We start from the raw sequence: 24,564 nt of genomic DNA, 5'->3' as shown, positions 1-24,564 counted from the left end.
TTTCATACCACACTAGCAAAAAAGAATGCAGCCTCATAAATCTTGACTAGACCCAGCAGTGCAATGGTGACCACAGCACCCTAGCCCACACAGCGCTCTGTACAAGGTACAAGGGGTACAGAACAGCAAGGGTTTGCTGCCCCAACAACGCAAGAAGTAGGAATGCTTATACCCTTAGACTTGGAGCCCAACCTTCCACCTTATACCCTTCCCTTTTCTCACTTACTAGAGGCATCACTTGTCCTTGCTATTGCTCTCAACACAAGGTCTGCTAGTCAGGGATCCCATGACTTGAACCAAAATAGCCTGCCAGCAGCTCTCAGGACTGTGTACTCTGCCTGGTATTTCCAGCAGCAGTGCTTGTGTGACCCTGGCCCTTTGGGCAGTTGCTGGGGAACTACAGTAACTGCCACACCTAAACTACCTGTCAGTGCTCTGGGGACAGTGGTGCAGGATCTGTGCAGTGCTTCTGGTTTTGAGGTGTGTCTTAGACTCCTGTCACTGTTTCTATTGAATATAGGTTTTTTTTTTTTGGACAGGCAGAGTGGATAGTGAGAGAGAGAGACAGAGAGAAAGGTCTTCCTTTTTGCCGTTGGTTCACCCTCCAATGGCCGCTGCGGCCAGCGCATCTCGCTGATCCGAAGGCAGGAGCCAGGTGCTTCTCCTGGTCTCCCATGCGGGTGCAGGGCCCAAGGACTTGGGCCATCCTCCACTGCCTTCCCGGGCCATAGCAGAGAGCTGGCCTGGAAGAGGGGCAACCGGGATAGAATCCGGCACCCGAACCGGGACTAGAACCCGGTGTGCTGGCGCCGCAAGGCGGAGGATTAGCCTGTTAAGCCATGGTGTCGGCCCTCTATTGAATATAGTGAGAGAAGGTATATGGAGGCCACACCACAATATTCAACTAGAACTAAACGCAAAGTAGGCTACCTGAAGACCATCTTCAGGAATAAGCCATGACTGCCACCCTTTAAAGGGTAGAGACAGTTTATCTGCCAGATTCAGAAATATCAGTGTAAGGACATGAGAAGTATGAAAAAGCAAGGCATTAATGACATTTCCAAAGGAACATAATGCTTTAGTAACAGACTCCAATGAGGAGGAAAATGAAGAAATCCTGATAAAAATTCTTTTTTCTTTTTTAAAAATTTATTTATTTGGAAGACAGTTACAGAGAGAGGTAGAGACAGAGAGGTCTTCCATCTGCTGGTTCACTCCACAGATGGCTGCAACGGCTGGAGCTGAGCTGATCCGAAACCAGGAGCCAGGAGCCTCTTCCGGGTCTCCCACACGGGTGCAGGGACCCAAGCACTTGGGCCATCATCTACTGCTTCCCAGGCCATAGCAGAGAGCTGGATCGGAAGAGGAGCAGCCAGGACTAGAACTGGCGCCCATAAAGGATGCCTGTGCTTCAGGCCAGGGCTTTAACCCGCTGTGCCACAGCGCTGGCTCCTGGTAAAAAAAATTCTAAAGAACTGTTTAAGGATGGCTCAGTGACTTACAAGAGAATACAGACATTCACCAAGACCTGGTGTAAATTGCATGGCAGGAATGAGAAGTTCTGCAAAGAGAAATCTTGGATAATCTTGGATATGAAGAACTTAGTCAAATAAAAAGATAAAGTTTAAAGCTCAGCAACAGACTAAATCCAGTAGAAGAAAGCATATTTAAACTTGAAATGTCCCAAAGAGTAAAATAGTTTAAAAAAAGAACATAGCCCTCGACATATTTGGTGCCCTATTAAACAAATAAGCATTTGAATTTTGGGAATCTCTATAGAAGAAAAGAGGGGAAGACAAAACTTCTAATGAAATAACAGTTGAAAAAAATTCTAATGACAAGACCAATTAGTCATCAATAATAACTTTAAATGGACTAAATTCACCTATTCAAATGTACAGACTGGCTACATGGATTTAAAAATACGACTAAGTGATTTACTGATAGCAAGAAATTTATGGCCGGCGCCGTGGCTTAACAGGCTAATCCTCCACCTTGCGGCGCCGGCACACCGGGTTCTAGTCCCGGTTGGGTCGCCAGATTCTATCCCGGTTGCCCCTCTTCCAGGCCAGCTCTCTGCTATGGCTCGGGGAAGGCAGTGGAAGATGGCCCAAGTCCTTGGGCCCTGCACCCGCATGGGAGACCAGGAGAAGCACCTGGCTCCTGGCTTCGGATCAGTGCGATGCACCGGCCGCAGTGGCCATTGGAGGGTGAACCAACGGCAAAAAGGAAGACCTTTCTCTCTGTCTCTCTCTCTCACTATCCACTCTGCCTGTCAAAAAAAAAAAAAATTTATTTCACCAATAAAAACAGACATAAAGGATGGGAAAAAAAAATTCCATGCAAATGGAAACTAAAGCAAGGATAGTTGTATTCATACTGATAAGACAGACTTTAGGACAAAAACTGTAAAAAGTCAAAAAAGGTTATTATATAATGATCAAGGAATCAATTTTGTAAGAAGACCTAAGAATTGTAAATATGTATGCATCTAATACTGGCACATCTAGTGGTTTTTTTTGTTTTGTTTTGTTTTTTTAATTTATTTTTGACAGGCAGAGTAGACAGTGAGAGAGAGAGAGACAGAGAGAAAGGTCTTCCTTTTGCCGTTGGTTCACCCTCCAACGGCCGCCGTGGCCGGCGCGCTGCGGCCAGCGCACCGCACTGACCCGATGGCAGGAGCCAGGTGCTTCTCCTGGTCTCCCATGGGGTGCAGGGCCCAAGCACTTGGGCCATCCTCTACTGCACTCCCTGGCCACAGCAGAGAGCTGGCCTGGAAGAGGGGCAGCCGGGACAGAATCAGGCACCCCTACTGGGACTAGAACCTGGTGTGCCGGCGCCGCTAGGCGGAGGATTAGCCTATTGAGCCGTGGCGCCGGCCGGCACATCTAGTTTTATAAAATTGTGCTATATACCAAAGTATACTAACAGACATACACCGAACATTTCCTCTAGCAACTGCAAAATACACATTTTTTCATCAACACATGGAACATTCTCTAGAGCATTTGCCTCAAAATAAGTCTTAACAAGTTAAAAATTGCAATATACCAATTCTTTGATCCTAGTAGAATAAAACTAGATGTCAGTAATGAAAGTTTAGGAATTACATATGTACACGGAGATTGAACACTGATCCGAAACCAGGAGCCAGGAGCCTCTTCCTGGTCTCCCACATGGGTCCAGGGGCCCAAGGACTTGGGCCATCTTCTTCTGCTTTCCAAGGCCATAGCAGAGAGCTAGATCAGAAGTGGAGCAGCAAGGACTTGAACTGGTGCCTGTATGGGATGCTGGCACTGCAGGTGGTGGGTTTATTTACTATGCCATAGTGCTGGCCCCTGCCCCAGCATTTTTACATACCAATAGTGAACTCACCAAAAAAGCAATCCCATTACAAGAGTTGTAAAAAATTAAAAAATATAGGAATAAACTTCGATGAGGATGTGAAAGAAATTGAAGGTACAAAAAATTAGATGACTTCTGTGCATGGATTGAAAGAATCAGTATTATTAAAATGTGCCAGGTCATTTACAGATTCATTGTACTCCCCATCAAAATACCAATGACATTTTTGCAGAATTAGAAAAGATACTAAATTCATAGAGAAGCATAAAGGTCTCCAAATGGCTAAAGCAATGTTGAACAAAAAACAAGAGACATCACACAACTTGATTTCAAGATATACCACATAACCAAAACCAGCATGGTTTTGGCATTAACAACAGGCACACTGACCAATGAAACCATTTAGAGAAATGAATGCATGCCACTATAAGCAACTGATTCTCCACAAAGGTGCCAAAATCATATAATGGAGTAACGGCAGTCTCTTTGATAACTGGTGCTGGGGAAACTGGATTTTGTATGCAAAATGAAACTTGAGCCTTACCTGTCGCCTAATACGGAAATTGACCTAGAATATATAGAAAACCTAAGTGTAAGACCTGGCATAATGAAACCGAAGGAAACGTAAAAACACTTCCAAGTCATAAGTATTGGCAGTGATTTTGTGGATATGACCCTAAAGCACATGCAACAAACTGAAAAACAGACAAATTGGATTTTATCAACCTAAAGCTCTGCACAGCAAAGGAAACAGTCAACAGTTTTGAGTCACCCTACAGGATGGGAGACGATTTTCACAACCTATTTATCCCACAAAGGGTTAGTATCCAGAATATATAGGAACAACAAAAAAATAAATCTAATTTAAAACTGATAAGCAGTGGCCAGTATTGTGGCACAGCATGTTATGCTGCCGCCAGTGATGCATCACCTGTGGTTGCTGGTTCAAATCTTGGCTGCTCCACTTCCAATCCAGCTCCCTGCTAATACAACTGACAAAGCAGTGAAAAGTGATCCAAGCACTTGGGCCCCTGTCACCCATGTGGGAGACCCCAGTCAAACTCCTAGCTGTGATCTGGCCCAGCCCTGCCCATTGCAGCCATTTGGGGAATGAACCAGCTGATGGAAGCATGCTCGCTCGCTCGCTCTCGCTCTCGCTCTCTCTGGCTTTCAGATAAATAAATCTTAAAGAAATGAACAGACCCCTCTCAAAAGAAAAAATTCAAATAGGTAACAAATCTGTGAAAACATGCATAATATCATTAGTCACCTGGGAAATGCAAATCAAAACTACAGTGAGATACAGTTGTGAAATAGCTATATGAAAAAGGCAAAAAATAGCAAATGCTGGTGAGGATGTAGAAGAAAGGGAACGCTTATACCTTGTTAGTAGGAATGTAAATTAGTTCAACCCTGATGGAGAACAGTATGGAAGTTTCACAGACAAAACCTTCCATATGATACACATTATCCCTCTTGTGGTTTTAAATGCATAGGAGGGACCAGCGCTGTGACGCAGGAGATTAATCTTCTGTCTGTGGTGCTGGCATTCCATATTGGCGCCAGTTCTAGTCCCGGTTGCTCCTCTTCCTATCCAGCTCTGCTATGGCCGGGGGAAGAATAGAAGATGGCTCAAAGTGGTTGGGCCCCTGCACCCATGTGGCTGCTGTTTTATTACTCCTTAATGTTATTTTGGAAGCCCTACCTAGTGCAATACTGTAAGAAACAGGAAGGAAGAAATAAAATTCTTTGTTCAGAGATGACATGCTTGCTTGTAGAAATTCTGAAAGAATCAACTAATCTCCTAAAATGAATAAGCAGTTATAACAAAATTGCAGAACTCAAGATTAACATATAGAAATCACTTGCTTTCTGATAAACCAGCAATGAGCAAGTAGAATTTTAAGTAAAAACATGCCATATACATTATGAAGAGACAGCCATGTTGTGAATAGTAAGAGTCAGTGTTTAATATGTCAGTTATTCCCTACTTAATCTGTAGATTTAAAGCAATTTCATAGAAACCTCAATTTTATTATGTAGATATATCGACATTCTGTTTCTAAAACGTATGTGGAGACACAAAATTGAGAACACTCAACACAGTTTTAAAAACAGAACAGTTTGGAGCACTGTCACTACCTGACAATGATAAAGTTAATAGGAATGATAACATGACAGTATTGAAAGAAGAGATCAGTGGAACAGAATGGAGAGCTAATAAGCATACTTGTGCAAATACAGTCAAATGATCTTTGACAAAGGCACAAAGGCAGTACAAAGGATGCTGGAACAACTGGAGAATATCCACATGCAAAAAAAATTCCTACACAGAACTTAACATCTTTCAAGAAAATTTAATTAAAATGAATCACAGAACTAAATGTAAATGCCAAACTATAAACTCCTGGAAGTAGGAGAAAATCTAAAAGACCTGTGGTGACACCACAGGCACTGTCCTTGAAAGAAAAATGCTTTGTAGAAGTCACTGTTAAATTATCAGAAGGCAGGACACAGACTGTTAAGAAATCGTTTGCAGAAGACATTTCTAACAGTGGGCTGCCTTCCAAAACATGGAACTCTGAAACTAAGAAACCAAAAACCCAGCTAAAAGATGAGCAAAACACTTGCATATACCTCACCAAAAAAGATCCACAGATGATAAATGAGCCTGCAAAACAATGCCTACTATCTTGTGAATTGTAAATTAAAGAGCCATGACATACCTGCTAGACTGTCCAGCGTTCAAAACACTGAAAACAGCCACATTAACAGAAACCCTCCTTTATTGCTGGTAGACATGCAAAAATGATACAGGCACTTTTAAAGACAATGTGGCATTTTCTTAGAAGAAAACCTGTTTTTATCACAGTTCAGCGATTTTACTTCTTCATATTTACCCATGTCCATACAAAAATCTGTTTTGCCACAAATATGTATTGCAGCTTTACTTATAGTACCAAAAGTTGGAAACAAACATGTCTGTCAGTACACAAATGGATAAAGTGTGGTAATCTAGACAATGCAGTATTATTCAATGCTTAAAACCTAAAAGATAACATACTTTTAATTCCAACTACATGACATTCTGGAAAAGGCAAAACCATGGGAACAATAAAGGTTAGTAGTTGCTAGGAGTCAGGGAGAAGTATAAAGATACAGGCAGTGACACTGGTCACTATGGTACTACAGTAGTGGACACATGTCATACATTTGCCAAAACCCACAGAATGTACAACACCAAAAATAAACCCTACTGTAAGGTGTGAGGGTGCCAGTGTGTCAGTATAGGTTTCTTGATTTGTACAAATGTTCCACTCTGGTGGGGGATATGATAATGGGGGAGGCTTGTCCTGGTGTACAGATGGGGTTTTATGGAAACACTCTGTAATTTCTACTAAATTCTCTGGGAACTGAAAACTCTAGACAAAGAAAGACTAGAAAAATTAGGCATTAGTTGTGATAGAAATCGGAAAACTTTTGGAATCATAGAAAGCTCCATATTGTTGGAGTTTTTCAAATGAGGAGACAGGACATGGGAGCATCCATTCTAAGAGCACACCCCTGGATAGCTAACCGCTCCCACTTTTATTTAGAGGGTACTAGCAAGTCTACAAGTCAGCAGGCATGTAATTTCAGGGGATGGGGAGTGTGCACCCGAGAGGCACTTATGCAGCATCTCTACACCATATCATTCAAAACAATGGACATTTTATCTTTTTATTTTAGATAGCTTGTACAATATAAGCTTGAAAAATTTAAGTATCAATTGTATGTGAAATGATTTTATTATATCAGTATTTAATTTTCCTAAAATTTCCTCAATATAATTTGTAGCTGTGTGGGAGTTGGTTCTTGTTCTTAGGGACACAGTGTCATGATGTCTCCCCTTACGGGCTTAGCAGTGTGGCTCAGCAAAAACAGAAGCAACATCCAACAAAATACATATAGAAAAAAATTGGCAAATTATCAAATGGTGATTCTGTGCATCTTCTGTATTATTATAACTTTTCCTTAGTCTTAAAATTTTTCTTAAGTGAAAAAATTTATAATGATACAGGCTATTTATCTTTGCAGATAGATTGTTGGTCAGTCCATTAGAATGGCTGTTGTCAAAAGACTAATGATACCAAATGTTGGTGACACTGGGGAAACTGGAGCCATCTTATATTGTAAAGTAATACAACCACTTTTGAAATCAGTTGGGTAGTTAAGATTCTGAACGTTACCATAATACCCAGCAATTTCACTCGTAGATATACACTCCCAAAGAAATGAAGACATATTCACACAGTCTTTTGTAACTGAAGGTTTATATTAGCATTATTCATAATCACCAGCAAGGAGTGAATGTCCATTAACTGGTAAATGCATAGACAAAATGTGATACATGCTGACACATGTACAACATAGCATTAATGTGTGTTCATCTAAGTCAAAAACACGAAGGATTATATTGTAAGAAATGTAAATCTGTTGAGACAGAAAGAACATCAGTGTTTGCTGGGGGCTGGGCAGATGGGAGTGGGGAGTGATTGCCAGTAGGCCTACGTTTGACTTTGCTTTGTGTGGCCCATCAAGGTGCTTACGGTGAGACATACCCTGCCATTGAAGACGACACCTTCCCTTCACCATCACGGCTGCCCTCTGCCAGGGAGCGCAGGAGGAACAAACTGAAAGGACTGGACTTTGTATGTATGAACTCTCTTCCCTCCCCCACTTACCAGTTTAGAAGAGTGAGGGTCTGGGTTCTGATCCATGCTAGATTGATGTGTCCCAATAAAGAAAGAGCACTATCTTTGAAATGAGGTGGACACAGCTTGAATCTAGGGCCCATCACCAATTATTCAGCTCTGCTGCCTTGGCTTCTTCAAGGCAATACTACTTTCTTCTCTCCTGAGGTGCTGTAAGTAGCAGCTCTGTATTTGGCATAGAAATATTAATTCATCACCCTGCCCTTCCTCCTTGCCCCTGTATAATACATGAGTTTCAGAGAAGGCACAGAAAGCAACTCATGCAGGATGTAGGCGCTCCCTCCATTTTGGTCAGATCACCCAGCAGGATGAGTCAGAAGCAAACCCACATTCTCTTCATGCTGTCTCATGTCTTCAGAGTGCAGCCGTCATACTACAGGCCTTGAAGCCCTCAGGACATACATGTCCCAGCACTGTCACTTTCTCATTGGGTAGGCAATTTTTGGCAGGTTTTTTTTTTTTCCTAAAAAAATTTTATTTCAAAAACAGTTACAGAGAGATCTTACATTCACTGGTTCACTCCCAGGGCTGAGCCAGGCTGAAGCCAGGAGCCTGAACTCTATCTGGGTTTCCAACATGGGTGGCTGGGGCCCAAGTACTTGGACCATCTTTTGCTGCCCTCCTAGGTACATTAGCAGGAAGGTATATCAGAAGTGGAACATCCGGGCTGGCACTGTGGCGCAGTAGGTTGAGGCCCTGACCTGCAGTGCCAGCATTCCATATGGGCACTAGGTTGAGTCCCGGCTGCTCCACTTCCAATCCAGCTCCCTGCTAATGTGCTTGGGAAAGCAGTGTAAGATTGCCAAGTCCTTGGGCCCCTGCATCCACATGGGAGACCTGGAGGAAGCTCCTGGCTCCAGATCAGCTCATCTCTGGCCGTAGTGGCCATTTGGGGAGTTAACCAGCGGATGGAAGACCTCTCCCTCCCTCTCTACTTCTCCCTGTAACACTCTCATTCTTTTGCATGTGGAAACCCACTTGTTACAGCACCATTTGATGAGAAGACTGTTCTTAACCTTACGGCTTTTCCTTTTTTTTAAATAATTTTTTAAAAAGATGTTTATTTGAAAGGCAGAGCTAGAGAGAGGCAGAGCAGTCTTCCATCTGGTTCGCTTGCCAAATGGCCGCTACGGCCAGAGCTGAGCTGATCCAAAGACAGGAGCCTGGAGCTTCCTCCAAGTTTCCCACCTAGGTGCAGGGTCCAAGGATCTAGGCCATCCTCCTCCACTTTCCCAGGCACATTAGCTGGACTGGAAGTGGAGCAGTGGGGACCTGAACCGGCACCTTTATGGGATGCCAGCACCACAGGTGATTGCTTTACCTGCTATGCCACAGCACCAGCCCCCTTACTGCTTCTCCTGACTCGTCATCCAGTCTCACAGCTCTTAAGTGTCATCACAAATGCTGAATCTTTGACTGAAAGCATTTGAGCATGCACTGATTAAGTCAGAATATAAATGCTCTATATTTTCATTTATTTTATTATGCTTATTACAATGAACATTTATTGAGGGCAAAAAGTTTTGATGCATTGAATCATTCTGAACGTGTTGTTGTTAAGGGCAGTTTCTGAAATTGTTTTCTAACCACAGGATAACAGTCAATCTAATGCACCACCCGATGGTATCTCTTTAAAATCTGTCTCCGCTGTAAATGTTGATCAGCTTAGAACGAGAAATGAGGAACGCATGCGAAGACTGAATGGGCTTCAGAATAAATCTGTTAATCCAGGTAAATGGCCGATTTTCATGGCCTTTACTAAATCGTTTAGAAACTCATGGAGCTTTTCACTGATGGCTGGAGGATAGATGGAATCAAAGTTTTGAAGTCCCATCAGGATTAATTTTACATTAGATTCTTAGTAACCAGCGAGTGAGGGTACCCATTTTAGAGTGGATTCTAAACAGATAAAATAGTTTTCACTTATGAAATAGATCCAGGTATTGCTTTCAGCAGGGAAAATTCTGATTATATGGTGATCACTTGTTGAAGTGAAGTGATCAGAAATCAACTTCAGTACTTTGTAGGTGAGTTCTACAAAGAAAATACCTTTTTATTTGGCTTTCTGAACAGCCTCAGGCTAGCATTTTCTTTTTATTAAGTTAAATAAAGCTGGTCTTCTCATCCGGAGTATTCTTTGGAGACCTGGAGGTTAATACTTATCATAGAGCACACTAGGCAGTTCCTTCACTAGCTCCTAACTTCCTCCTGTAAATCTTTCCTCTTAGTCCCTAATAAAATGCCATTTTTGGACAGTACTTTTAATATGATATACAGTAGTTTTTTTTAAACAATTATTTTATTTGAAAAGCAGAATTAGATCTACCATCTGCTGGTTCATTCTCTAAATGGCCACAACAGCCAGAACTAGGCCAGGCGGAAGCCAGGAGCCAAGGAGCTTCTTCCGGCCTCCCTTGTGGGTGGGTGCAGGCGTCCAAGCACTTGGGCAATCCTCTGCTGCTTTCCCAGGCACTTGAGCAGGGAGCTGGGTCAGAAATGGAGCAGCTGGGACTCAAACTGGTACCTATATGGGATACTGGTACCACAGGTGGCAGCTTACTGTGGCAGCCACAGCGCTGGCCCCACCACAATTTTCTAATAGGCATTTGCTTAAGATGTTTAACACTGTTAAAATTGCAGTCATAGAATCTCTAGTTTTGATGGCGGTGATTCCATACCAAAGATTAGTAAACTGAGGGAATACTATTTTTTACATTATACCCAGAAAAATGTGGAACAGTGGGAGAGTGGGGGAGGGTATCTTTTCAGCTAAAATGCATTTTTAAATGTATACTGAGGATTACTTGTTGATTAAATGGAATTTTATCAGGGTTGTATCTGAGAGACGATAGGATATTTTAAGAATCTACTTGTTCAGAACGTTATCAGTGTCTAAACTGTTTTTTAACATTGTCCTTTCAAACAGGAGCTTTTGGGTACGATGTGGATTGATTGCTCATTAAGTTGCACATATCCTTTTGCTGGGCTACTTCACAGATGAGATGTAATTTTTTTTTTTTTTTAAAGAAATTGACATCACAGGGTAGGAAGACAGATTTTTCTATTATACCTAATTATAAGACAAATGTGAAAACTGAATATAATCAAATTTAAAGGATGGAACTTAAAAGCTGATTTCTTAGTAGCCTAGACATAGCTTTCTTAGGTTAGGGGTATAAGAACAGAAGTAATTTCATCCAGTCAATGCTTACTCAGAATTGCATGTTAAATTTCCTTATGGTCTAGTGTTAGAGGTTAAGAGTATTTGTCAAACCTCCCAAAATTAAATAAAAGCTTTCTGTTGTATCCAGGGCGTCTCCTGGAGGTGATGGTTACAAAGACAGACTGCATACACTTGCATAATTAACTTGTTTGATACATTTAGAATTCCTTGTCTGCTTTAGACTCCCTCTGGGAAACTGCAGCCCTGGAGTCGGCTTATTCATTTGATCATTTTTGTTTCACAAAACGAATTCCTTCTTGGGTCTGTTTTCCTACCTTTTAAAAGGAAAGTTCTGAACAGAACCAACCAGCTCCCAACACTGCACTTTGGGGGAAATAAATGCAGAGCTGTAATGGGTCAGACTACAGGAGACCCACAGTTGTCACCTGAGTCATGTGTCTGTTGCCTCTAGTAGATGACGATGAGAGTTCACTGGTGGACCCTGATGACATCATCAAACACATGAGTGATGACGGATCAAACTCTGTTGCAACTGAACCCTGGCTCCGCCCCGGGACCTCAGAAACACTGAAATACTTCATGGCAGAACAGCTGAACCAGGAGCAGCAGCAGGAGGTTCCTGGGAAACCTGGCACTTACACTTGGCAGGGGCTGTCTACTGCACATGGTTAAAATAAATCTCTGCTGGATCCAGTAGTGCCTTTTATGGTGAGAAGCGTGTGAAACCTATACCTTCAACCTGAGAATGATTTGCTCAGGTTCCATCTGTATATAAAAGTGCTTTTCCATGATTGTGTAGATGTATGTTATGTACATAAATAAAAGGCTAAGATTATTGATATAATAGAATTATACAGAACTATTTTTGCAAAATTTTGCCATTAAGGGGGTAATCAACTCTTGGATTCAACTACCGTATGTGCATTATTTAAACTCTGCTTGCCATTAAGACGAGGTATAGAAAATGTCTTAACAGTACTGTGAAACCAGAATAATCCTTGAGACAGATTGGAATCTATTTAAAATAATTCACTTGGTAATTACATCTGTTGTTGTGACTATTCATTGCTAGGTAATGAGGGAATCAAATGTGTTATCCTAATGTCATTTGTAGCTACTGATTCTGTAGAAATTATGGAGCTGTAATTACTTTATTCCTGTGAGCCATGCACTCAATGTTACATCTTTCTGCCTGCATATTATTTTGGTGCCAATGAAAGGCATTGTCTTAAGTTACTAATTTATATAACTACTTCTTGACAAATAAATTTTTATTTTTATTAACGTATATTTCTTATTTAACTCAAATTGGAATGTATACTAGGTTTCTAGAGGTTGAAAAGAAGTAGGACCACCAAGAACAGAGACTGGAATCTTTGTTTTGCCACCATGCACCTTTGGATAAGTGAGTCAATTTCCATAATCACTAAGTGGTACTGCTTCAAAAATATCAAAATTTTTACTAGGATTAGACTTCAGCAACATGACAGCTGATGCCACAGGTACTGCTTCAAGTTTCCACTAACATAATAGAAGTCTGCCCAACTGTGAAATTTGTATTCAATAATGTAACCATTGTTTTACTATTAAAGGTGTTTTCTTCCATCTTAAAGAAGAAAGCTTCTGTTCCTCTAGGGAAAGCCCTGATACCACAGCAGTAAATATTAAACCACCAGGATGTGAGAAGCACTTGTCTTAGACAGATCAGAAGGTCACAGTGGCTCCTGGTCACCGAGGTGGGTTACTCAGCTCCTTGGGTTTACCAGAGCTGTGTACCACACAATATCAACGCTGCAGTCTGCCCAGAAGGGAACTTGAGCTAACTCTGTTTCAGCTTATTCAAATAGTGTAGGTTTATTCTGTATTTATAGATATACAAAATATTAAAGTTATAAATATCCTAAGGTCAAGAAAGCAAGGTAGGCTCTAACGTCAGAAGCTAGGAAAAAATTTGTACTTCTGGCCAAAAATATCTTTTCCATAATAAATGAAACATGGGGCTGTGGGTTACCCAGGTTTTGATTGCACTGATGAAATAATTCAAAAACTTTATTGACCTATAACCTGATTAGAATATGCCAGATGAGAATCAGTATTGTACAGAAAGTTGTACAGAATTTTTACATAGAAAACTTTACATCTGTACCATATACATTTTATCCATCTGAAAAAATTTTCTACATCCACTGTTAATACGGAATGCTTGACAATCTTGTCTTTAACCATCAGAACACAGTTCACAGTATGAATACATTTCCAGTAAATCTAACCTCCCCCAACCATGCCAGATTTATTTTAATATATTCAACATTGAATTCTGTACATAGAGTAAAATCTACATCAAGCCCAGCCAACCACCCGAAAGGAAAGGGAAAAAAAAACCTAACTCATTTTGCAGTGATTCAAGTTTCAGTAGAAGGATCATTTATTTTAATGGCTCATCTTTAAAAGCCCTAAAAGAATTATATTACAGGTAGTTCTTGTCAGGAGGGATATTTTCTACCTTTGTTTTTGTTTTCCTATTCTTGATCTTGACAAGTATCACCCACAACAGCTTCTGGGTATGTTAAACCCTCAAAATGGCAAAATTAAAAATCCCACAGAATATAAAAAGACAAAAAGTTCAACCAAAATGTTTAGTGCATTTGACAAAATATTAGGGATATTTAGCAAGTGGGTAAGAAAATTAAAGAAATAAACCAGTGCAGGAAGAATTATATAATGTTATGATTTTATATTACAGACCTGCATCTCTGTACATTTTTCACAGAAGGATGATTACCAGTATCTCAGACAGCCTGAGTGTGCAAAAATCTTCAGAATACCATAGGTGCTAAATATTTTTTTTACCGTGAACAATAATTTCTTCTTCCCCCACCCCCCAATTAGAAACATTTTATCCTTCAAAATACAGCTCTCCTGAGTTGTACTTCTTGTAGAAGTTCAATCTTTATAGTTCTTTGGGTAAGTTTCACTTCCACAACCTGCCAAAACATGTGGGGCTCTCCCTGCCTCACAGGACAGGGACAGGCCTGCGAGCATAAACTGACACTTTTAAAATAGGCTTTCTGCTCCACATGAGCCCAACACAGCACACAGAATCCATCAGATTATTAAAAGGGCCTGGAGTGTTCGAAGTTTGAGTTCTAAGCATCTTTATCAATAACCCTCAGACACTGCAGTTCAGAGAAAACCGTTTTTCAGGCAGGAAACCTCAGCTCTGGCCAGTGTCCTTTTAAAGAGCAGAGGGATGTAAACGCCAACAGAACACAAGATTCCATCACTGCTTGTTCAGTCCAAGTTCCTGTTCAGGTGGTTGTGATATCTGAAAAACTACTCCAATTCGCAGAAAAAATCTTCTAAGAACAGCACGAAGTTCAGGAATCAAGTCAAACTGCATGATTTCACATAACAGAGGGTAGTAGAATGATGCATGAGCTTTAAACTGGGGGGAAAAAGAATGGATTTCTCCGTTAGTAGCGCTTGCATTGCAAACTACAAGGCCTAAAACTGCACACACTGACCACAGACGACAGGAGAAGCAGGGTCTGCCTCAAGTAGTGAGCATATGGATGATGGAAGCGAGAGATGGAAAGGCAATCAAAAGATCCACTTAATAAACTACTCATTTAATTATCTGTCCTGATCTTGTAAAACATTTGCCACTATGTATCTTGCAACAAATTTCTCAAATTTAGCATTGCTTTTCCTGAACAACAGCACAAGAAAGAAGCCAAGCATGAACAACAAACAATTCATGGAGATGTGGGCATTTGGTTTATAAACTGCTGACCCCCATGATCACACTATCTGGGTTCAATAGGTGGCTCTGCAGCCTCCCGCTAATGCAGACCTGGGAGGCAGTGGTGATGGGTTCTGCCACCCACATGCAAGACCTGGATTGAGCTGTCAACTCAGAGCTTTGGCCTATGCCATTGTGGGCACATCCGGGGAATGAAAAGGTGGGTAGGAACTGTCTCTCAAAAGCTTATGGAAAAATGAAGATATTCTTGATACAAAAAGTTTGTGAAATCCATGCAATTTTTAAAAAAAAAATACACATTTTGCACGAACTTATCTGAATCCCTTGCATGTATAGATTTCAAAATTTTTTGCACCAAAATTAAATTTCATTTTCCCAGAACTTTTTGACATGCCATCAGAATTATTTCTATACAATACAGGTTATTTAAATTACATCTTTTTGTTTAATACAATTTAAGATTTTGTGAAACTTTTACCTAATATATAAACATTGTGCAGACAAAACTATACATTCCCTATTTACATGTCAGTTTGTGTTGACTGCATCTTTGCTGTAGTGCCTTAGCCTCTGAATACAAGTCTGCTCGCTGTTTCCTCTCCTGCTACTGTGCACACCACCAGGAAGCAGGATGACATACTGTGGCAAAAACATGGCCTGGGGTCTGGACGCAAGAATTCTTGACTCTCTGGCTCTTGGTGGCCTCAAGGCATGGATGGAAATGCATCTGGGCACTGGGCGTGTCACCTGTGAGGACACCGTGCAGTATCCAGTGGCACTGCCCTGCCCCCCTAGAAGTCGCATATGCTTCCAGGGCCTCAAGTTTCACCTGACTAGGCATTTAACATCTACTCTCGGGGGTCACAACTACCCCTGCTTCCTTATATAGGAGTTGCTACCCTTTTTTTTTTTTTTTTTTTTGTAAATGAAACATGTATTGTTGAAAACCTTAAACTATGCATTTATCTTTAGTTATATGTAATTTGTATTTTACTTTCATTTCTACTGGCTCAAAATTTTAAAATGAGTTCAATACCCCATTCACTAGGGACCACGGGTCACAAAGAATCACTAAATACGCCAAAGGATGACTGCAGCCTGGCTCGCAGGCCCAGGAGCCATGCTACATGTAGCCTTCGGGAGCTGGGGGAGTGCAAGGCTGAGAGGTGTGCTGCACATCTGTTTTCAAAATGGGGCAGAAGTGGAGACTCCAGGAGTCATGATGGAGACTAAAATGCAAGGGGCACCCAAGAGTTTTTCAAGATGTCCGAAGGCACTCTGACTTCCTCCCCTACTGAACACCCTATAGAATCATGGAGTAGAGAACAAAGCTAGCTTAGGAGGGAGCACACTGAGGCCAGCTGAGGCAGCTAAGGGTCTTGAACAAGCAGCAACAGCGCCCGGGCTGCGAGTGCAGGCAGCCCTGCCTGCAGTCACAGTCACAACACCATGCAGTAGACATGAAGCTGGTGGGAGACACAGACTTACCCTGTTATCACTTATCTTTAGAACTTTTGTTAGGAACAGCAGCAGTAAGTTAGTCCAGGCTTCCCGGTGACTCTCTGATGTTAGAGTGAGGAAGTAACTGAGCGCTTCACTGCAGACGCTGCAAGAGAAGGTTTCCTGTCACGTTCGTGTACGCCTCCAGGTCTGTGTATTCACTGGGCACGACAGGCGGCAGGGAGCAGCAACCAGTAAAGAGCTTGCCAGGGGCTGCCGCCTGCAATGCCACCATCCCATAGGCTTCATGTCCCCGCTGCTCCACTTCCAACCCAGCTCTCTGCTAATGTGCCTGGGAAAGTACGGAGGATGGCCCGAGAGCTTGGGCCCCTGCACCTGCGTGGGAGACCCTAAGAGCTGGCTGTTGTGGCCATCTGGAGAGTGAACCAGCAGATGGAGGATCTGTCTCTCCTTTTCCCTCATTTAACTCACATAAATAAATAAATCTTAGAGCTTGCCAGATCCTATCTATTTAGATTAGGAGTATTGGGGCCAGCACTGTGGTGCAGTGGGTAAAGCCGCTGCCTGCAGTGTAGGCATCCCATATGGGCACTGGTTCAAGTCCCGGCTGCTCCACTTCCAATCCAGGTCTCTGCTATGGCCCGGGAAAGCAGTAGAAGATGGCCCAAGTCCTCGGGCCCCTGCACCCGCGTGGGAGACCTGGATGAAACACTAGGCTCCTGGCTTTGGATAGGCGCAGTTCCAGCTGTTGTGGCCATTTGGGGAATGAACAGCGGTTGGAAGACCTCTCTCTCTGCCTCCGCCTTTCAAATAATTTTTTTTTTTTTTTTGACAGGCAGGGTGGACAGAGAAAGAGAGACAGAGAGAAAGGTCTTCTTTTTCCATTGGTTCACCCTCCAATGGCCACTGCGGCCGGCGCACTGCGCTGATCAGAAGCTACTAGCCAGGTGCTTCTCCTGGGCTCCCATGCAGGTGCAGGGCTCAAGCACTTGGGCCATCCTCCACTGCCTTCCTGGGCCATAGGAGAGAGCTGGCCTGGATGTGGGACAGAATCTGGGGCCCCGACTGGGACTAGAACCCGGTGTGCCGGCGCTGCAGGCAGAGGATTAGCCTATTGAGCAGCGGCGCTGGCCTCAATTAAAAAAAAAAAAAATTAACAGGTGTAATAGTATCAACATTTACTTAGATGTTCTTCAAATTAGGAAAACCAAACGTATTTTAGAAACCCAATGCAACTTAAAAACCCATATTTTCCTATCTCTAAATTTCACTGAATTTAAAGCCACCATGCAGAAGCACATGTACAAATATGGTGTCAAAAGATCTGGGCTGATGTTTAGGGTGGCCTTTCCCTTTGACCACTGAAGGCTTAGATCTTAGCTCCTCTTGGCCCTACCAATATTGTCAATAAAAATGGGAGAACAGAGACTAGGTGATCTTTCTAAAGTCCATTTAACTGATCTCTGAGAACAAGTATTCCCCAACTAGACACAAACGTACAATGTAGGTGACAGTATTCTTTCTAAATGGCATGTTTCATTTTTAGTATGGGTTTACATTTGTCATGAGGTAAAACAGAATGAAAAAGGGGTTGCATCAACTGAAACTCCCAATATTTTTGTTCCAACTCAATGCAGGCAGGCAAATTTTCACTTGCACACATCATCCCTCTGTAAAACGCGGCTACCTCGCAGGATTAGAAAGGGATACACACTTTAATGGCTTCCAGTTTTTAAATTTCAAAGGAGAAAATGATCTTTGTCACCCTGCAGACATGCCACCAGTTGTTCAAAGCGTATTTGCCTCCAAGACTATTTGGTGGGGCCAGCGATTGTGGCGTAGCAGGTTAAGCTGTCCCCCCAACACCGGCATCCATACGGGCACCGTGGATCAAGTCCCAGGTACTCCACTTTTGATCCGGCTCCCTGTTCACGCGCCTGCCAAAGCAGCAGACGACAGGTCAAGTTCTTGGGCCCCTGCACACACAGGGGAGACCTATGGAGTTCTGGGCTCCTGGCTTCACCCTGACGCAGCCCCGGCTGCTGTGGCCACACGGCTCACTCATCTGCTTGGTGCCGCCAGTGCCCTCTTCCTGCTCTGGCCCGTGCAGCCACGTGGGGCAAAGGCAGAAGGCAGTGGAGAGTCTTACTTTAAAAGCCTCTGCTGGACCTCCTCCCAGGCACTGACCCGGTTCTCGTCCATGTACATCCGGAAGAGAATGCGCAGCCCACAGGCCAGGCTGCTTGTTTCCTGCTTCAGAAGGTTGGGCTTAGACTTGCCTTTGAAGCCTGCAGAAAGGGCAAGTTTCTGGAATTAGTCCGAGAAGCATCTTACATAAGACAGCCCGTGTGGTGGCACATTCTCTGTGCGTTCAGCAGAGGCGCCGTGAGCCACACAGCCTGTGCCCAGCCCCCAGCCCCCAGGGCGGCAGTCACACAGAAGATGGCACGCTCTGTCCACAGGAAGCCACGACGCGGCTGGAGGCCTGACAGGAAGGACATTTCTGTGCTTAGAATTCTTTTTCTTTTCAGGTGTTCCCGACTTGAAACAGAAAACACTCAGGGCAGACATCTGGGGTGCACAGGGCAAAGGCCAGGGGCCAGGGGAGACACAATCGCCAACAGCGTGCAAGGTCCAGTGCTTGTGGAAACAAGGCCTCTGCGCACCTCAGCACCAACAGTCTCCGCTGAAGTTGGCGAGGGAGAAGTAAGTACACAGACTACTCTCTCCTGAAGGTTAGGTTGTAATGGGAAGAGGATGAACAAAACCACTTTCAGTGAAATAAATAAGCTAAGCAAACCTCACACACCTAGCACTCTATTCATAAAAGGACAGCTTTTTCTGTGTTGATGAGTATCAACAGGAAGGCCCAGGCTGGCTCAACAAAATGAAAGAATTGGTACAGCCAGTCAAACAACAGGTGGATTATAGAAGGCAGAAACCAATCCGCCAGGTGGTTCTCTGGCTCACCATTACCCAGTAAAAGACCTGAGCAGCAGATTACATCGCAAGGCCCCAGGCCTGAAGCGCAGCCTTGTGAGCAGCACACAGAGCCCCTCAGTGAACTGCACGAAGCGACAGCACACGGCTTACCTGCTTTCCACAGAGCAGTCCTTTGTTCGTTGTTGGAATTAAATGCTTTTGCAAATCTATGTGACTCTAGCAAGCAGTCCAGTAGCTTAAAAAGTTGCTGGGATGTTAGGAAGCGATACATTCCTTGGTCTTGAGTATCAACTCGAACATCAAAGTCCACCGCATCTCTCTTAGAAAACCAAACCAGCAACAGCACACACACAGTCACATCATCTTGGTAAATGAGATTGCAGTATCCCCAGAAACTTAGTCTGTTCTGTGTTAACAAAAGGTTAAAAATGCCCGCTTTCTTTTCTGTATCCTGGTCGCCAAACACCCCCCCACGGCCCCAGGCGGCTCCTGGAATCTGGCGCCTGGGGCTCTGTGCTCACCCCAGCCCTGCATTCAGCCCCTCACGTCCTCCTCCTCAACCATGTGCAGTCACGGACCATTTATTCTCTTGTAAGACGCCTCACTTCTTTTCAGTAACTGGCTGACTACACATCTGTAGCCATGAACTGCCGGGAGAAAACAGACTGGATTTCCTTAAAGCCCCAAGGGCTCAGGGTGCTTGCCCAGCACCCTTCCCTAGTCCATGTTTCTAGAAAGCCAGCTCACTTTTTCACTTCTCTCCTTGGTATCTGAAAAGGTTCTTCTAGCCCTACATGGTGGATGACTTTTCTTCCCATCTCAATGAGAACCCAGAAGCTATCAGAGAGACTTCTGAGACTCCCACTCCCAAACGTGCCGACCCTGCTGCACTGATAACCCAAACCCTCCCCTGGATCTCCCACTGCTACGACCCCAGACAGCCCCTACTTGGCATCAAGTATTATTCTAGCTACTCGAAAATATACTCCAGCAACTGCGCAGCCTCTGGTACTCAGTCCTCTTATTAGTGGAAAGCTCTCATCAGTGAACACACTGCCCACTGCCAATCTGGAGAACAAAGCAAAGCAAATCCCTCTCTCGACCCTGTCATGCTCCTCAAGCAATTTCCCTGTGCCCTTTTACAGCCAACTCTTTGGAGAGTCAACACTATTTCATGTACCCAGTTCCTCCCTTCCCTTGTACCCATTACAATTATGCTTCGTCCTCCATGTCAAAATGGAGCACAGTGAGGTCATCAAAGTTGTGCAATCAGCAGGAGGTACTGCTCATTACCAGGAGCTGTAGATGCAGCCCTCAGAGTTCAGCCCCAGCCCTCCTCTCATGACTTCACCCACTTTCACGGTTTCAAACGACACCCATGGGATGATGGCTTCCCAAACCGCCAGCCTGCTCCCCGCTCTCAACCCTGGACTGTTACAACTACAGACAATGAAAACAGCTGTCCTGCCATCTCCTCACCTGCGCTGCAGCTAGGTTTTCCGCATCTTCCTTCTTACTTGTGGCTGGGAAGAACACGATGTTGTCGATAGTCTGGATGAGTTCCAGCTGCACAACACATTTAATCAACAGGGCAGCAAACAATTTTTGTTCTGGAAATTCTGTGAGGAAACCCCCCCAATGCACATGCAAACAAAAAATTATTTTGAATCCTTTATGATTTCTATGACATTACAACGCTAAGGAAATACTATGTATGAAAGTGCCCTGCACATTACACCCTGAGAAGGACATACTGTTTTTGCACACTGCACTGCTTGCCAAAACTTTCATTTAGTTAATATTTAGAAAAGTAACTTTTTAAATAACAAAAATATCCCACAATTTAGAACAGTGAATACATCTAAGACAGTTCCACTACGATTTTTTAAATAAAATTCAGTTAAATAAAATTTAACAAATGGATAAAAAATTAAAAGTTAACTAGAATTTGCCATAAACCCAAGTCTGACCTTTGAATATAGGTAGCATAAAAGCCTGCACCATAACAGAACAAGAGGAACCTGATCGATGTGAGACAAGTGAAGGACAGCCAAGAATTCTCATCAGACCATGCAATACTGTGTTTAGCCATAGCATACATTTTATTTGCATCTATATTAATAGTTACAGCTAAAATAAAATGAATCCACCAGCCGAGGCCGGGCTAAGTGCATTACTACAAAGTAGCCATAGCAAATTGGCAGGAGGGACTGCCAGGTAGGTACTCCTGCCCCTACTCTGCATTCTGTGTGCAGCTGGAACAGAACTGCGTTCCTCTGTCCTCAGATCTGCTCAAGTTTTCCTCATGATTCATCTTCAGTGAGCCTGTTCATGCCACTGACCACCCAGTTAAGCAAATACAGAGACACAAGGTCAGGAAAGAAGACTCAACAACTGGGACGCTGCGAGGGCTAGGCAGGGCTCGCGCCGCTCCAAGACCACTCAGCCTTAAAGCCACAGCCCAATCTTGCTTTTCAGGGGCAGCTTCTCCAGGGCCTTCTCTGGACAGTGGCTGCCTACTGAGTCTCAAGGCAATGGCTCTACGCACAAGATGATTGACAAGCCTTCTGCTGCTTCCTACTATAAAAAGCATTCCACTAAAAAGTCCCTACTTTTGGCACCAAACTGTGGAAGTTAAATTCATGTTATAGGGCAGCAACATAATTTGCTTCAACTTATGAGATTACTAACAAAGCTTCCCTTTCACATATTTTTCAGAAACGTTCTATCTAACATGTGGTTCTAAGGACCGGATCTCAAGTTTAAAACAAAAGTGCCATGGTTGTCTCTTCTTCATAGTCCTTTATCACAAAGATGATACGAATGGCACAGTCTCATTTACGTCATAGAAACCTCAGTTCCTGGGGCAAGAGACTCCCGACAGCACCTGCGCTCCAGCAGGGACTTAGCAGCTGGCAGACTCTAGGGAGAGGTCTTTCATCAGTCCCAATGTGAATGCTCCCAGATGTTAAGAGAGCTTCCCAGCAGGATGCCTGCCAGCTGCAGTGAAGCTGAGATGAGCAGATGAAACTGCACTAACTCAAGAGGGAAGCCAAACCTCTCCATCCTCAGAAAACAGGACAGCAATCCTAACTTGTCTCACCAGCAAGAGCCACCAGCATATTTGGGGACATCTACCTGGAGGAATTTTGCCCACAATAAGCCCTAACATTGCCAAGGTTTTAACAGGTTACCAATGTCAATGGGTCACCACAGGAGAGCATCACTAAGTAGACTCTACCTCCGTAGAATCTAGATAAAGTAGCTGTGTTTTCTGAAAGTGTGCAGGAAGAATGAGCCAGCTGCCCTTTAGACAGAGTAGGGGACTCAAGTTCGTTCTGCTATTTCGTTTCTCTGAGCAGCAGAATCAGATGGTAACTGGCTTCCATATCAAAGAACTACCACCCACGCGCCAAGAGAAGGTGCTTGTGGGAATAGGGTGCCCATTTGTTTTTCCTCCAGCTCCGCCTACTGTAAATCGACAAGTCCGGGAAGAACCTCACCTGAAAACAGCCAGGGAGCAAGAGCAGGCTGCATACGGATGCTGTGAGATGTGCACAGCTCTGGGTAGCAGACAGCGCCCTTGCTCCAGGAGAAGGTATATTCCCAGATCAGGCAAGTGAAAAGTCAAGTCCTTCTCTCACACAACTCTCTATTCTGCACTCATGGCATTTTCCAGGGCAGACTGAAACTGCAACGGATGCCGACCTGAGCCTTTCTGTTCTCCAGAGAACAGGAATGGAAAATGGAAATGGGCAGCTCCACACCATCTACCTCCCCTTTAAGAAGCTAGCAAGATACAGGAACTGAAGCTAAGAAGCTCCATTCAAGTAGGCCACCAAAGCCTGCCTTCTCAAAAACAACTATAATTATATTCTTTACAAATTCACTGAAAAACAATCTAAATGAATCAATTTAAATGTAACAGCTTGAAAGAGGAGCTCCTAAAGGACAATATGGGGGAAAATCCTCACAATCTTGGATTGTGCAGTGGATTCTTATCTATCTCACCAAAAATAGAAGAAATGAAAGAAAAAAAAAAGGGTTAGACTTCATTAAAATTAAAACTTCCAAGTATAAGAGGACATTATCTACAAAGTAAAAAGATCTATATGACAGAAAACAAAGATTTGTAAATAACGTATCTGATGTGGGTCTAGTATCAAGAATATGAAGCAAGCTCTTATAATTCTACAAAAAGATAAACCTAAATAAAAATGAGCAAAGGACACGTACAAGACAAATGGCCAACAAATACATGAAATATGCTTAATATCACTAATACTTAAACACAAATCAGAACCACAATGAGGCACCACTTCATACCCACTAGAATGGCTATCATTTGAGAAACAGTGTTAGCAAACGTGGAAAAACTCGAATTGCTGGTGGAAATATAAAATTGTAGAGCCACCATCGAAAACAGCTTGGTGGTTCCCCCAAAAGTTAAATATAGAATCACCAGATGATCCAGCAGGTTCACACCTAGGTATATATGCAAAAGAACTGAAAACAAGTGGTCAAATAGCTGTACATGAATGTTCATAGTGCTAGTCATGATAACCAACATTGAAACAAAACCCAAACGTTCATGAGCAGATGAATAGAGAAACAATATGGTAGACACATCCATGGGCTATAACCTCAGTAGTAAAAAGAAATAACTGATCTATGCCTCAATGAGATGCATCTTGAAAACAGGATGCCAAGTGAAAGCAGCCAGACACAAAAGGTCGTATATTTTATGATTTCATTTACATGAAAGACCCAGAATAGCCAATTCATAGACCCAGAAAGCAGACTACAGGTTGTCAGAGGCTGGGAACAGAATAAGGAGGAGTGGTTGCAACATAGGTTTAGAGTTCCTTTTGGGGGTCATGAAAATGTTTCGGAACCAGATGGTGATTGTACTAAGTGTCAGGTTAAAATGATTAGTTTTGTTACACAAGTTTCACCTCAATTTTTACAAAGTGCTTAAGATCCAGTCTTTCTGCTGAGAAGGTGATTGTCCTAGGTGTTATCACTTTGCTTTAGCAAACAAAACTATCCAACTTGATTAAAAAGCGAAGATGTTCCCCTTCTAGTGGGAAAAGGTGAGAGAACTGCAAGGGATG

The 24,564-nt window shown here is 43.1% G+C and overlaps 2 protein-coding genes across 14 annotated transcripts in view; one reads left to right on the top strand and one right to left on the bottom strand.

The window, feature by feature from the left end:
- Positions 1–12,856, top strand: part of CSPP1 (centrosome and spindle pole associated protein 1) — a 142,548-nt gene extending 129,692 nt beyond the window's left edge. For 4 of the 12 annotated variants that reach the window (XM_062188390.1, XM_062188392.1, XM_062188395.1 and 1 more), the window contains exons 28-30: positions 7,927–8,036; positions 9,692–9,830; positions 11,735–12,854. In XM_062188390.1, the coding sequence (XP_062044374.1) occupies positions 7,927–8,036; positions 9,692–9,830; positions 11,735–11,955 (470 nt within the window). In that variant the 3' untranslated portion in view covers positions 11,956–12,854. Of the gene's footprint in view, positions 1–7,926; positions 8,037–9,691; positions 9,831–11,025; positions 11,104–11,734 lie in introns of all 12 variants that reach the window. The other 8 variants (XM_062188396.1, XM_062188397.1, XM_062188388.1 and 5 more) reach the window with 6 other exon arrangements.
- A 460-nt stretch (positions 12,857–13,316) lies between these two features.
- Positions 13,317–24,564, bottom strand: part of ARFGEF1 (ADP ribosylation factor guanine nucleotide exchange factor 1) — a 149,910-nt gene continuing 138,662 nt past the window's right edge. The window contains exons 35-39 of one of the 2 annotated variants that reach the window (XM_062188385.1): positions 20,930–21,069; positions 19,601–19,769; positions 18,657–18,795; positions 16,535–16,652; positions 13,317–14,728 (exon numbers count right to left, since the gene is read on the bottom strand). In XM_062188385.1, coding sequence (XP_062044369.1) covers positions 14,564–14,728; positions 16,535–16,652; positions 18,657–18,795; positions 19,601–19,769; positions 20,930–21,069 — 731 coding nt within the window. In that variant the 3' untranslated portion in view covers positions 13,317–14,563. Of the gene's footprint in view, positions 14,729–16,534; positions 16,653–18,656; positions 18,796–19,600; positions 19,770–20,929; positions 21,070–24,564 lie in introns of those variants that run through there. The other variant, XM_062188387.1, reaches the window with a different exon arrangement.

Source organism: Lepus europaeus, chromosome 4 (assembly GCF_033115175.1).
Source record: "Lepus europaeus isolate LE1 chromosome 4, mLepTim1.pri, whole genome shotgun sequence".
Lineage (NCBI taxonomy): Eukaryota > Metazoa > Chordata > Mammalia > Lagomorpha > Leporidae > Lepus > Lepus europaeus.
The sequence above is the reverse complement of the archived record's forward strand: the minus strand, read 5'-3'. Positions and strand labels throughout refer to the sequence as shown.